The sequence below is a fragment of the Quercus lobata genome, chromosome 4 (genome assembly GCF_001633185.2).
Source record: "Quercus lobata isolate SW786 chromosome 4, ValleyOak3.0 Primary Assembly, whole genome shotgun sequence".
Taxonomy (NCBI): domain Eukaryota; kingdom Viridiplantae; phylum Streptophyta; class Magnoliopsida; order Fagales; family Fagaceae; genus Quercus; species Quercus lobata.
Genome location: NC_044907.1, coordinates 79,138,279 through 79,151,931, shown reverse-complemented (window position 1 = coordinate 79,151,931; position 13,653 = coordinate 79,138,279). Strand labels below are relative to the sequence as shown.

The 13,653-nt window shown below is 33.6% G+C and overlaps 2 protein-coding genes across 4 annotated transcripts in view; both read left to right on the top strand.

Moving 5' to 3' along the window:
• The window catches only part of LOC115983467 (probable LRR receptor-like serine/threonine-protein kinase At1g56140), a 54,605-nt gene that overhangs the window by 17,264 nt on the left and 23,688 nt on the right, over window positions 1-13,653 (top strand). The window lies entirely within an intron of this gene.
• On the top strand, window positions 1,323-3,740 carry LOC115983473 (microfibrillar-associated protein 1-like). 3 transcript variants are annotated; one of them, XM_031106167.1, is made up of 3 exons: window positions 1,323-1,503; window positions 1,741-2,948; window positions 3,183-3,266. In XM_031106167.1, the coding sequence occupies exons 2-3, from the start codon at window positions 1,750-1,752 to the stop codon at window positions 3,184-3,186; spliced, it is 1,203 nt and encodes a 400-aa protein (XP_030962027.1). In that variant the 5' UTR covers window positions 1,323-1,503; window positions 1,741-1,749; the 3' UTR covers window positions 3,187-3,266. The 3 variants fall into 3 exon arrangements, with proteins under 3 accessions (XP_030962027.1, XP_030962026.1, XP_030962025.1); XM_031106166.1 differs by having other exon boundaries at window positions 1,324-1,503; window positions 1,660-2,948; window positions 3,191-3,740; XM_031106165.1 differs by having other exon boundaries at window positions 1,325-1,503; window positions 3,191-3,740.

Below are 13,653 nucleotides of genomic sequence, written 5' to 3'. Positions count from 1 at the left end.
TGTATCACAAAGTCCAACTTCAAATCAAATAAACAACTACAAGTCAATTTAATCCAACCTCATAACTCATTGAGGTATAATCTCAAACACTTGATATGCAACTAACAAACCCACAATTAAAACAATTTCATAGTTAACATTATCAACTTTTCACATGTATCAAAATCACTCCAAAGGTGTAAAAAAACTCATCAAAAATAAATCTCAATCTTCCCTCATAGATTAAAAGAACCCATATGGTTGCCCCAGAAATCCAAGCCTTGTGTGTACGTTCAGTACTTAAATCCTACTTTCCCCAAACTACATTCACTCACTGAAAAGTCAAAAGCAAGCCCTCTTTCCTAAATTCTTCAGTGGAAGAGCCAAGTTCAATCTCTAAAGATCAATGAACCTCAATACTCCTTGAAATTTTTTTTCCCCCTGTTTGGATGCCTAGAAAGAATATATATATATATATATATATCACAAAAGAAAAGAATCTGGGTCTAGTTTATCTATTTAGTTAATTAAACTCTTTCCCTCTCTAAATTTGAAAAATGAATGAAAGTCTCACCTATTGTTTAGCCAATCGATATATCCAATTATTTAATTATTACACTCAGCTAAGTGGAAGGTTAACTGGTTAAGCAATTCCATGTTTTTAAAATTTTTTGTAAGTAAATAGAAACATCCATGTTAATTAATTAATTAATTAATTAATTAATATTTTATATATATATTCAATGCTTATAAAATTTGTTTTATAACAAAAATAATTGTTTTAAAAATATTATTAAAAATTATTTTAAAAGAATATTAAAACCTAACCACTAATAATATATATACATGTCTACTGTCTACCTATAAAAGAATTAAAAATTATGTTGTATATTTATTATTTTATTAATCAATATTAAGGGCAAAATGAGGAAATACCCTTAATAAAATTATGTAGCAAAATACCCCTCTTTCCAAAGTATATAATAAAATTTTGTTGTTTTCAAACTCAATTTTAATAAAATTGAGTTACAGGTGAAATTTAATATAAGTAATGTCGAATTTTATGCATATTTTGCCACTTAAATTTTCTTCGATATTGATAATGTCGAGTTTTACTTAAAAATACATAAGAATATCAAGTTTTCACAAAATCAAGTTCTAAGACAGACATTTTGCTAAATATTTTTTTTTGAAAAAAATGTGTGTTTTGCAACATAGTTTTAAAATTAATGTTATTTACTCATTTTCCATTCGGCATACGTCACCCCAAAAAAAAAAAAAAAAAACCTGTGGGGCAAAAGGGGAAAACGGTAAAATATGTAAGGCATATATTTAGAAGAAGAAGAAAAAGAAGAAAGAGGGAAGAAGATCGGTTGATCAGCTCTCCCGAAGAAGAAGAAGAAGAGCCAGAGTAGATCGGCGTGAGAGATTGAGACTGAGAGAAGGAGAGAGATCTAGAGAGACAGAGAGAGAGGAAACTGATTTTGGGTGCAAGCGATACTCTCAAAAAACGCAGCGTTTCAGGTTAGGATTTTTTTTTTAATACTTTTCTTTTTCCCCTCTCCCCCGCCGTGTCCCCGCCGTGTCCCGGCCGTGTCCGATTATCAAATTGTTATTTGGGTTATTTATTTTGTGTACAATCGTTGGCCAAAACATGTACTAAAATTCTTCACTTTTAAGGGATTTACAACAGCAGACCTAGTAAATGTCAATCATGTTTTGAGGGTTGGAACTCTGATAAACTTAGGATATTTGAAACAGGGAACAAAAATGTCGGTGACAGCGGGTGTTAGCGATACTATAATTGCCATTAGGGATAAGCTTAGAGGGAAAATTGGGCAAACAAAAGTTAAAAGGTATTGGCCCGGTAGAGCACCTGAATGGGCTGATGATGATGATGCTGCTAATGCTGCCCATGAAGATGGAGATGTTGCTCTGGAACAAGCGTTCCCGAGGAGTCGTCAGGATGACTCCAATATTGTTAGGAAGGATGATGCTAGGCTGCGGCGTTTGGCTCAGAGTAGGATAGACGATCGCGAGGAAGTGAGAGCTGATCATCGCCGCATTAGACAGGCTGAGATTGTTTCGACAATTGAAGAGGAAGCTAGAATGCAGGAAAAGTTGGATATGGAGGAGGATGATGCGGATGCTTTGGAGGAAAGGAGGAGGAGGATTAGGGAGAAGTTGCTTCAGAGGGAGCAGGAAGAGGCTGCAATTTTGGGAGAAGAGGAGGAGGAGGTAGAGGAGGAGGAGGAAGAGGAGGAAGAGGAGTCTGAATACGAGACTGACTCGGAGGAAGAGCATATGGGTATTGCAATGGTTAAGCCTGTGTTTGTTCCCAAGTCAGAGAGGGATACCATTGCTGAGCGGGAACGTCTTGAGGCTGAGGAACGGGCCCTTGAGGAATCAAAGAAGAAGAGATTGGAGGAGAGGAAGGTGCAGACAAAGCAGATTGTGGTTGAGGAGATCCGAAAAGATGAAGAGATTCAGAGGAATTTGGAAATGGAGGCAGATATTGCTGATGTGGATACTGATGATGAAGTGAATGAGGCAGAGGAGTATGAAGCTTGGAAGGTGAGGGAGATTGCTAGGATCAAGAGGGATAGGGATGACCGTGAGTCGATGTTGAAGGAGAGGGAAGAGATTGAGAGGGTGAGAAACATGACAGAGGAAGAGAGGAGGGAGTGGGAGAGGAAGAATCCAAAACCTGCTGCGCCACAAAAGCAGAAATGGAGGTTCATGCAGAAATATTACCACAAGGGTGTATTCTTCCAGTCAAATGCTGACGACACTGCTGCAACTGCTGGATCAGATAATATTTACACTCGGGATTTCTCTGCCCCAACTGGAGAAGATAAGATGGACAAGACAATATTGCCCAAGGTCATGCAGGTCAAGCACTTTGGTCGTAGTGGAAGGACAAAATGGACTCATCTTGTCAATGAGGATACAACCGACTGGGACAACCCGTAAGTTTTATCTTTTGATTATTCTTCATTCATTAGTAATTGCTATATCGTATATACATTTACTTTTGATATTGATCCGCTTTTCTACTGATTCTTGTTAGTCTTTGCTACATCAGTTCTATATTTTGATGGTGTGTATGAGAAGTCAAAAATAAAAAATTTATGCTACTTTTTGTTACTTGAATATTCTTTACCCATTTCTATTCTTGATCTCAATTATCAAATGTTTGTTTGTTGAGCAGGTGGACATACAATGATCCTCTACGCACAAAATACAATGCAAAAATGGCTGGAATGAATGCACCTATAGCTAAACCTAAAGGAAGCAAGAAATTGAAGGATTGGGAGTCTCGTTGATTTTAGAGCACATATGGAAAGCATTCCTGTAGCTTTTTATCAATCATCTTATTGGAGAATTGAGTATGTTTTGGCTATTATTATTTACATACATGTAGGCTTGATAGCATCATTTTCTACTTATCTTATTATAGAAGCAGGCTAAGGCAGTTATTATGAATTCAAAGCAGCTAAGGCAGGTGAAGGTGGCTTGAGTTTTGTGGACAGAAATGCACCTTAGAATATCATGACACGAGATTACGATCCAGTCACGTCATGTATTGCATGTTTTAGTTGTTGGATACATACATTTTCTTCCCACTTAGCAAAAGAAGGTGTCTGAATCGCATTTGAAAGTTGTGTTTAGAGACTAAGGACACATTTGGTAGTCTGAAATAACCATTAACCACTGTAATGTAATAGCTATTTTGTTGTTACTTGTTAGGTTATGTTTTTATTACAAGAAATAGTCATTTCTTATGAATAACTATTCTTTAAAATGAGGAATAGGCATTCCCTATTAAAAGTACTGAATCCCTATTCCTTAAATCCTTATAACTAAAATTCCTAAAAAAAAAAAAAAAAAAAACCCTTATTGCTGCTCCCTTCAGCAATTTTTTTTTAGCTGGTCTACTGCAAGCTATTTTTTGTTCTCTCTACTTCTGCTGTTACTTTCTGCCATATTAGATGAACAAACAACAGCTTGGTAGTCCTAGTTTTTTGTCAATTCCTTATGCTACCCGTGAATGTAATTTTTAGATTTGCCGCTACCGCCCACAAAATCATGTAGGGAATAGGCTTGTAGGAGTACTGTGCTTGTGTTATGATGTTTCCATTGAATGAAGTTGGTATTGTTAAAGTTTCAGGGACATTAGGTTGGTGATATTGGAAAGTATAATAAAGGCGGTGTTTGTAGTGTTAGGTTAATTGATGCCTTTGCGAATGAATTTGTTGAGTAATTTGGTTTGAAGTCATGGTCCAATCAATTGAATCTCCGATAGCGTGAAATTTTGGTCAAGAAAAACAAAGAACTTGAGCAGCAAAATGCAGAGATTATGCAGAACATAAAAGAGGAAGAAGAGGCTATTGTGCTTGGATGAAACTCTTTTCATTTTTTTAAACATATATGGAGTTATTAATTTGAAAAAAAGACACATTAATATAAAAGTGTTCAATTTATATATCAAAAGATGTTAAGCTAGATGCACAAAAGTGTAAATTTAATTTATAAATAATAATATTTTAGTAAATTTAATTCTAAAAACAAATTCAAGGAATTGTATTAATGTGTTGTCACCAAACAAATGAATTGTAATAATTATTTCATTACAAAATCTTGCATTCCTTGTAATACTTATTATTATTTTTATTTAATCACCACTACAATGTACCAAATGTGGCCTAAGTCGGATTTAGGAACAAAATTAGTTAGTTTTGAAAAGTTTTGAACTTAGTTGGCATTAATCCAAACCTTAGGTATGTTAATGGAATTCTGACTTGAATTGTTTCAATTTATATGTTAATGGAATTTACCTAATACCTTAGGTAAGGTTATGTATGTGTTTGATTATTTTGAATTGCATTGTTTCAGTTGGTAGGAAAGTCATTTCACTTGAAAGTTGAAATTGAGATCATTTATTTCACGGTCAAAATTTTATTTTTTAAATTTAAAGATGTACAAATTGTTGTCATTTAAAGTTTTAAATGAGTCATGGGAATATCTGAATCATGGAAAGAGTTCTATTTCAAATGGAGATGATTATTTTTAGAAAGAAAACCACTGTTCACTATCTATGAAGTTTTCTCCTTCTAGTCCAGGGGGTACGGGGCCCAAGGGGGCCCGGGCCCCCTGGCCCAAAGCATTTTTTTTTTTAGTAAATATGATACGTATTTTAGTAGATATGATACCTATCTTCCAAATTCTTAGCCCCCATTACCAGCCCTGCCCAAACAGCCCAGTACTCAGCCCAACCCAAAAAAATTAAAAACCCATTAACCCTTTTAAGTTTTAACCCACGGCACATACAAACCAAAATTAGGAAAAAAAACATTTTTTGCTTTTCCATCCCATAGACCCTAACACATCTAGCATACATTTTTGACAGGATCTAAAGCTTCAATTTCAAAAGAAAATAAACACATCCCAAAAAATAAAGAAAAGAGAACGAGATTAACAAAAATGGTTGTCACCGGCAACCTTCATCTACATGCCCAAGCTTTGCTTTTCCTTTTTCATTTTTCTTTATCATCTTTCTTTCACTGCATCGCTCGCTTCAGTCTTCAAGTTTCCTTAAACCTTCAGCTTCAAGAGTGCTATGAGAACAATGGTTATCTCTACTTTTGTTGTTTGGTAAAGTTCGGGAGGTTCCTAGGTAATAATCTTTTAAGGGTGAAGTTAAAACTATTATTTTATTTAGTTTTTGAATGGCGTGATTTATTAGCTCCATTTTTTTTTTTTGGTAAGCATTTATTAGCTCCTTTGCACAGCCACAAATATATATATATATATATATATATATATATATACACGGTGGAAAAAATTTAGTTACAAAATTGATTATAGTCTTAGATTATAAATTTATTCAATAAAATAAATATTACTGCATACCGTTGAATTGCATGTTTTTTACACTCTCAATACACATGTCAAATTTTGTGTCAATCGAATATTATTTACTAAATAATCTATAAACTTATATTTTATACATAATTTTAAATTATAAAAACTTGCCATTTAAAAATTTATTGATGACATAACTATTGATCTTTAATTTTCTTGAAATTTTGCAAACATGGAGGATATAAGAAGAAGATATAATCCAATGGTGGATTTATCAAAATTTACTTCTAATAAAAAGATATTGAGTGAACTACAACCAATTTTGTAACTAAATTTTGTCCATATATATATAATACAAAATATTAAATTTATGCATGTTTCATCACATTATATATATATATATGTGTGTGTGTGTGTGTGTGTATATATTTATTTATTTATTTTAGTTAGTGGTAATTTCGAAACGGTACACCGAAATAAACTAATATTGAAATATTTTGTTCTAATTGACAAACTTAAACGGTCTTCAAAACAATGGTAAAAAATAACCTTTGTAACAAAATGAAAAATGATTTTTTGATGGACTCTTTGATGTTATGCGTTGAAATGGACATAGGTTTGACATTTAATATGTTCAATCATAGATAATTTTGAAGATTTAAAAGAGCGTCGAGTTCCATTTTCACCCTTTTCATAGATAATGTATTAAGAAATAATAGTGTTTTGTTTCTTTTGTCATTGGTAGTAGATGATTACATCTTAATATATTAAGATTAAGAAACAATGATTTTGTGTATTTATTCTAATTGATAGTTTGTTAACACTATACAAATGCTTATTTTATTTTATTTTTGGCTTATACTCCGAAACTCCTAATTTCAAATCCTAGGTCCTCCTCTATTCTAATCATTATAGATAAGTGGAAAAACCAACTGTTTAAGGTTTGGGGGTAATTAACCAATTGATAAATCATAATTTTTTTCAAGTTGTATGTAATAGTTGTGCCTTTTCTAGTTCTCATTTTATGCATCATCATCGATTACTGTAGGTCAAAGTGGTTTCATTTTATTATTCTTTTTCCATCTCAGGAAAATGAGATCGAATTACCAAATGTTGTGAGGCCGCAATCAGCTAAGATGGTTGTGGTGACCCAAGGCCGATAGCAAGGTCGTACGTGTATCTTATACAGGAGTATAATTTACAATTTCGATGTTATCCGACAAGGAGTCTTCAAGAGAATTTAGGCATTGAACCTACTAGAAAAAAATAATCGGTTTAATTTTCACTTTCGTTCTCAATTTATAGTATTCTATAAATTATATTATTATACAATGCTTATAAATTAATGTGTTATCAATTACAAAAAAATATATATATTTATTATGTTTTAAAATCGAATAATTATATTTAATATTACCACATCAATTTATAAAAATTATATAGTAAAATTAGTAACGGCTGTTGCATTTTCCATATTGTACATGGTGGCGTCCATAAGCAATTAAGGGCCATTTTGTCATAGAAACATGTCCAAGATAAAATAAAAGAATATTAGAAATAAGGAGAAAGAAAGAAGGTATTAAGTGGTGTGAGCATTTGGTGAGGCCTTTCCTAACTTGCATTTGGCTTTAATTTAGTCTTTGAATTAATTAATTAATCTAGAAACCCTATTTTACAATTGGCATTTAATCCAATTCAAGGGTGAAATGATCATTTCAAGTTCAAGGGTACAAACATATCATTTTGAACCATAAAAAGAATTGATAATTCATTTTAAAATATCATCAACACTTTTAAGTTTTAACAATAAAAATTAAAGACTTTTTTCATGTAAAAATAGCAACATCAAATCGATAAATCATGCAACATCAAATTTCAATGGTCAAGAAATATCCTTTAAAATATACTACTTCCATCCCAAATTGTTTGGCCTAATTAGAAAAACCCAATTATTTAGAGAAACATCATTTATTGTCTTATCTCTTTAAAAAAAGTTAAAAATTTCCTAAATTTCCCTTAAACAAATTTATCAAAAAATTATTTTAAAACATTTTTTTTAAAATAATTTGAATAAAGATGACATGTATAGTGGATTTCAAAATTTAGGTTTTTAATTTTTTTTAAATTAAAAAAAAAAAAAAAAAAAAAAAAAAAAAAAGCTCCCACAAATAAAATAAGGGCATAAAGGAAATATTAATAAATTAATGGTGTTTAACTTTTCAGACATGACATAATTTTGGGACATCCCAAAATGGAATATAGGCCAAACAATTTGGGACGAAGGGAGTAATTGAATACACATGATAACGGATAATAAATTATAGGTTTTTAAAATAATTAATTAAGTATGATTAATGATGTGGCAAAATCTTAATCGTTCAAACCTTTTTTTTTTTTTTTAAAGTAGAATAATGGTTCAAACCTAAAGAATGGATGTATATAGACAAGTGCATGAAATAAATTCACATATTCAATGGATGTATATATACAAGTAGAATAATGGTTAAAACCTTTTCAAAAAATAGTTACTTAATTAATAATTAATAAACTTAAATATCATTATCCCTTCGAGAAGATCATAAAATCAAATAGCTTGAAAGTTGGGGGGTGGGGGTAAGGACTCAAGGTGCTGATTGACTTTGTGAAGGAAGAGAGTGTGATCCAGAGCTTGTTTATAGAAGAGGGAAATGTTGAAGAGAAATAAGGAGAGGAGCAATTGATCTTGTGAAATTTTTGGGTATAGAGTAAAAATAATTATATAAATAAAATAGAATAAAAATGATTGTTTAAATAAAATAGAAAGAAAAGATAGAAGGTGTAGGGTCTAATTTTTCTGGTCCGACCTAAGATGCGTGGGACTATAGACAAGCGAGCCCGGTACAATAAATTTGTAGATAGTGGGCCAAAGAGTTAGGCTTTAGTGTATGGATAACAGTTATCATGGTGTTTTACTCAATAGGATGAGATGGACTGAGTTCATATGGAAGAATTGGTCCTCGGTACAGTTTCGGGAGCCCTTTCTGGTCCCTTTTGTGTATTGGGGGGTCTTCGCCTTACCCTCTCTGTTTCTCTTTACTCTCCTTTTATAGTAGTTTTCTTCCTTCTGAATGGGGTCCCTAGGGTAGGTACTTGTCCCATCAGTCCTTCCCTCCAGTTGTTGGGAGTGGTTGTAAGGATAGAGAAGTATGGCCGTGTCAGGTACAAGGCACTAAATGCAATAATAGCAGCCTTTCCTTTAAACACTTTCGTTGTCCTTTTCTGCTTTAGTAATTTTCCCGCTCCGTGGGATGATAGGGAGTGTCACTACCGGTGGCAGGTTACCTCCTCCATCCTCGACTACACTATGCCGAGGAGGGCTCTCCCCGTGACCGAGGAAGGGCTTTTCCTCCCCGCGACTGAGGAGGGATTTTTCCCTTGGACTGGGCCTTTGGCCCAACATAGACATCGATATGGGCCTACTGATCTTTTACCCCGATAGAAGGAATATCGCAAAGTGTTTTAAAAAAAGGTTAAATACTTTGGAAAAGATGGTTTTTGGTTATAATTTTAATAAAAATTTAGATTAAGTTATTGAGATATTGTTAGGACTTAGGTCGGATAAGGTTTTATCCATTTTATGTTGTTAGGATTAAATATTATATGAGTTGTAAGTTATTAGTGTCTCAAGTGTGATTGAAGATGTAAATTGAAAACACAATATGCTACTTAAGAATTGTTCAAGAAGCTGTCAAGTCTACCACTTTGACTGCAACCTTAACTGTAGCTTTATCAATCGAGCTTCATTAAAGTTTGATTCTTGTCACAATTCTTGTTGACTAATCAAGTTTTGGGGTAAATTAAATCTTTAATTTTTGGCTCATGATGACCAAAGCCATAGGATTCATGCCCTAGGGTTCCAAAACGTATATAAAGTTATGATACATTGAGAAGAAGAGATCTTGTTACAACAGTTGTGTGCCAAGAGTTTTGTATTAAGTATCTTCTCTGGCATTGTATTGAAGATTAATAAGTGTTCCAAGCTACTGCATAAACAACCTACACCAATCAAGTTATTGTTGTAATGTTAGACACGAATTAAGTAGATTTGCATCAAAGAGATTCAAAAATAGAAGAATCCAACTGGGTTGTAGATGTATATGATCATATGAGCAAGTATCTACTATAAGTAGAAATGCTAAGACTAGGTCCATATTCTTGTATTGCAAAATTTCAAAATTATATTTAGGATGTGTTTGTTTAGAGGTGGAATAGGATGGATGAAAAATTTTGGAGAGAATGAGAAGGAAAACTTTTTTGGAATGTGTTTGGTTGGTTAGAGAGGAAAGAAAATAAATGGTAGGGCTCGGGTGTGTTCTCCCTAGGCCCACCAAAAAGTTTTCTCCTCAAAATTGAGAGAAAACTGAAGGGAAAAAATGAGACTGCTTCAATTTGTCCAGTTCCTTTTTGTTTTTGTTTTTGTTTTTTTTTTTTTTTGGACGTTGCCTTTTTTCTTTTTCTTTTTTTCTTTTGTTTGATTTCCTAGGTTATGGGTGTGATAGTTTTTTTTTTGGTTTAATTAGACATTTTTTTTTTGGGGACATGATTTTTATTTTTTAATAAATTGGGTGATTACTTTTTTTTAATCACTTTTTTGTTTTAATTGGTCATCATTTTTTAGCAAGAGTGTATGAGTAAATTTATAGAGTAAATTTATATAAACTCACTTTTTTCATCCCTCCACTTTTTTACTTTTAACCAAATAAAAATGAGAGAAATTAAAATCTTTTATATTCTCCCACTTTCCCATCCTCCTACCATTTTTTATCTTCCTACTTTCCCATCTTTCAACCAAATAAATTCTTAGTGATTTCTTCTGTATAGTGGTCAACGATAAACCCCCACAAGGTTTTTCCCATAAGGAATTTCCCCATAAGGGATTAACCTCATAATTATATTGTGTAACTGAAATTTATTTTTCACTCCACTTTATATTTGCAATAAGGTTGTACTATTGTTAAACTAAATTGGGCCTTTATATAATTGGCATAATATTAATCAAGTTGGTAAATTTGGTTTAAAATTAGAATAATACTAGAAATACAAAAAAATTTACAAAATTTTTTATAAACTGCTGATATGGTAATTGATTATTGGTAAATTAAAATGTGATATTAATGGTAAATCTAAATGAAAACCAATAAGAAGTTTGCCACATCAATAGTTTGTAAAAATATTATAAAATAGTTTGTAATTGTAACATTATTGTTAAAATTAATCAACTAGTCTACATTTTCTCAACACAAGTGAAATGAAGAGAGTCAACTTCACCAAAATTTTATTTTGTGAATATGGAATGTAAGATCTATTAAATTTGGAGAGATACTACGTCTACAATATTTTTACAATATTTTTCAAACAAATCACTGGTGGTTAGTTGTTTTTTGTTCAAATTTTAAACTAACACTGAGATTACTTTTTTGCCTCCAACAATAACAACTAGTAACAACTTGCCACTTAGAATTTGTTGTAACAATGTTGTAAAAATATTATAGACATATCATTTCTTTTAAATTTATAATATTTAATCTGAAAAAAAAAAAAAAAAAAAAAAAAAATCTATTTCAAAGAAGAGATCTTGACCTGCTTTGCCGGCGTGAAATCAAATAATCAATGTTCCACGGACCTCTACAGTAACGGCTGTCCGCAAACAATTGTACTTGTGCCGATTTGGCTATTTCCAATAGCACACCAAAACGTGAATGGATAATGGTGAAGCCGCAATTTTAGAAATTTCTCAACCGCCATTTTTATTAGTATTTCCATCCGTACATCTAAAATAGTATGATCTCTACCATTTGCCTAATCAACCCCAAAATATACCAACATTAATTCATATAAAATTATGTAAAATAGGATTTTAGCTACAATAAATATGCAAATATAGATTGCAATTGGGAAGCTTCGCGAATGCTAGTTTTAGTGGGTTAACCGCAAAGCAAATAGAGTAGTACATTCCTTAGCTAAATGGTCTATATTTATTTATTTATTTATTTTTTTTTGGATCTTTTGATTTAATAAATAGTCCTTTTGCTTTTGTAAATGTAATCTTAAAAGAGGCATGCCAGCAAATTTGTGAGTGGTCCCTTAGTTGTTTTGTTTTTGCCTGTTTTGGTCTTCAATAAAGTTTATCTACTATAAAAAAAAATGTAAATATAAACAATTATCGTTCATATGTAAATTTGTTTTTTAATATTTTCTTTACTTATAAAGAGATATATAATTTGGGAGAATAATTAAAATATATAAATAAATAATATTTTTATAAAATATAATTGTAGGGACACGATTTTTAACGACCCAAGGATGATATTGGGCTCGTATGTAGAGGGTCCGAACAATGTGATTTGTAGAGAGTGGGTTTGGAAAGGCCTGCCCTTGGTCGCTGGGTAACAGTCCGGTCCTGATTTCATGAGAGCTCATACAAAAGTAGATTTGACCTGTATAGCTAAGCCTTACATCGATATAGTTTGAAAGGTTTGATTCCTCGGACTTAGTCCGAGGAGCATTACATTCTCACCATTCTTCCTCCTTTTTTCCGAATCCCCCCCTCCTAGCTCTCTTTCCCTTTTATACTAGTATTTCCTTCCCGTTCTTCACCTATGTACCAATTTTTCCTTCTTTGGGATAATTACTCGTCCTATCAATCCATATGTCAGAGTGGTTGGGGGTGGTTGGGAAAAGTTGGATAGCATGGTCTGGAGTATGAGTTTGTCAGGTGCTGGGCTCCACATTACGGTATTGGCAGCTTTCTCCCTTGTATTGCTCTTGTACTAAGTTTGTCATTTTCTTCAGATTCCCCGGCCACATCCTTGGGCCTTCAAGGAGCTTTCATCGCGCGTCCTCAACAGTAGGGCTCATCGGCTTAGGCTTTTGGCCTTTAACACAAAGTGGGCTGGGACCTCAGATTTCGGGCCCCACAATAACCCCTCAAAATCCTGTTGCCCGACTTTTTAGTTGGGGAGGAGGGTTTTGGTGATGTTGGGTCCATATTATGGCTCGCTCAAATTCTATACTCTACTAGTATTTGTGTTTTTCCATTTACGCGGGAGACGTGTCAAATTAAGAGGCATTCCTTCATTTTTCACTCGTGCGGAGTCCCTTGACATTTCGGTACTCGAGGCGTGCCTTCACGAGGATCTTCAGATCCTACGGTTGCGGATGATGTTGGAAATTGAGCCAAGTCTACCTTGTCTGTAGCATTCCTTGGAAAGTTGCACGAATTGAATGCCACCACCTTACCTTTTATATAAGTAGGATAGGAGGTTATTCTCCCCACATACAAATCCTTTGGCTATAATCACAGTTTTCATATTCGGTGCTATCCACCCTTTGTGCAACATGTTTGAGACATGGGCAGGGGTAAAGGAACTACATCCGCCACAGAGGCGCCGGGTCCTTCCGAGACTCAAGGTGGCGTGGTCTGGACAGGGGAGGCATAGATTCAAGATAATCTTCCGTCTAGACAAGGGGGAAATGGTATTTCTCCCTCTTTCAGTCAAAATCCGAAGCAGGTACTGGTCGCACCAAATCCTTGACGCGTCAAGAGTAAGGTTTTCCGCCATCAGCACCGTCTGCTTTATCGCAGGCATGGTTACGTAGAGGCTCATTAACTTCCGGCTCCTAGCACCTTTTCTTCGACGGTGCTGGCCTCAAGTTGGGTTCCTTGTACCTTTTCTTCAGCTGCGCTAGCCCGAAGTCGGGCTCTCTGCACCCTTTCTTCAACGGTGCAAGCCCCAAGCTGGGCTCTTTTGTTGCCTGAGTTATAGGCAT

Coding starts and splice junctions, on each gene's coding strand:
- LOC115983473 (XM_031106166.1), top strand. CDS start 1,750: ATGTCGGTGACAGCGGGTGTTAGCGATACTATAATTGCCATTAGGGAT. Junction 2,949..3,190: donor ACAACCGACTGGGACAACCC/GTAAGTTTTATC, acceptor TTTGTTGAGCAG/GTGGACATACAATGATCCTC.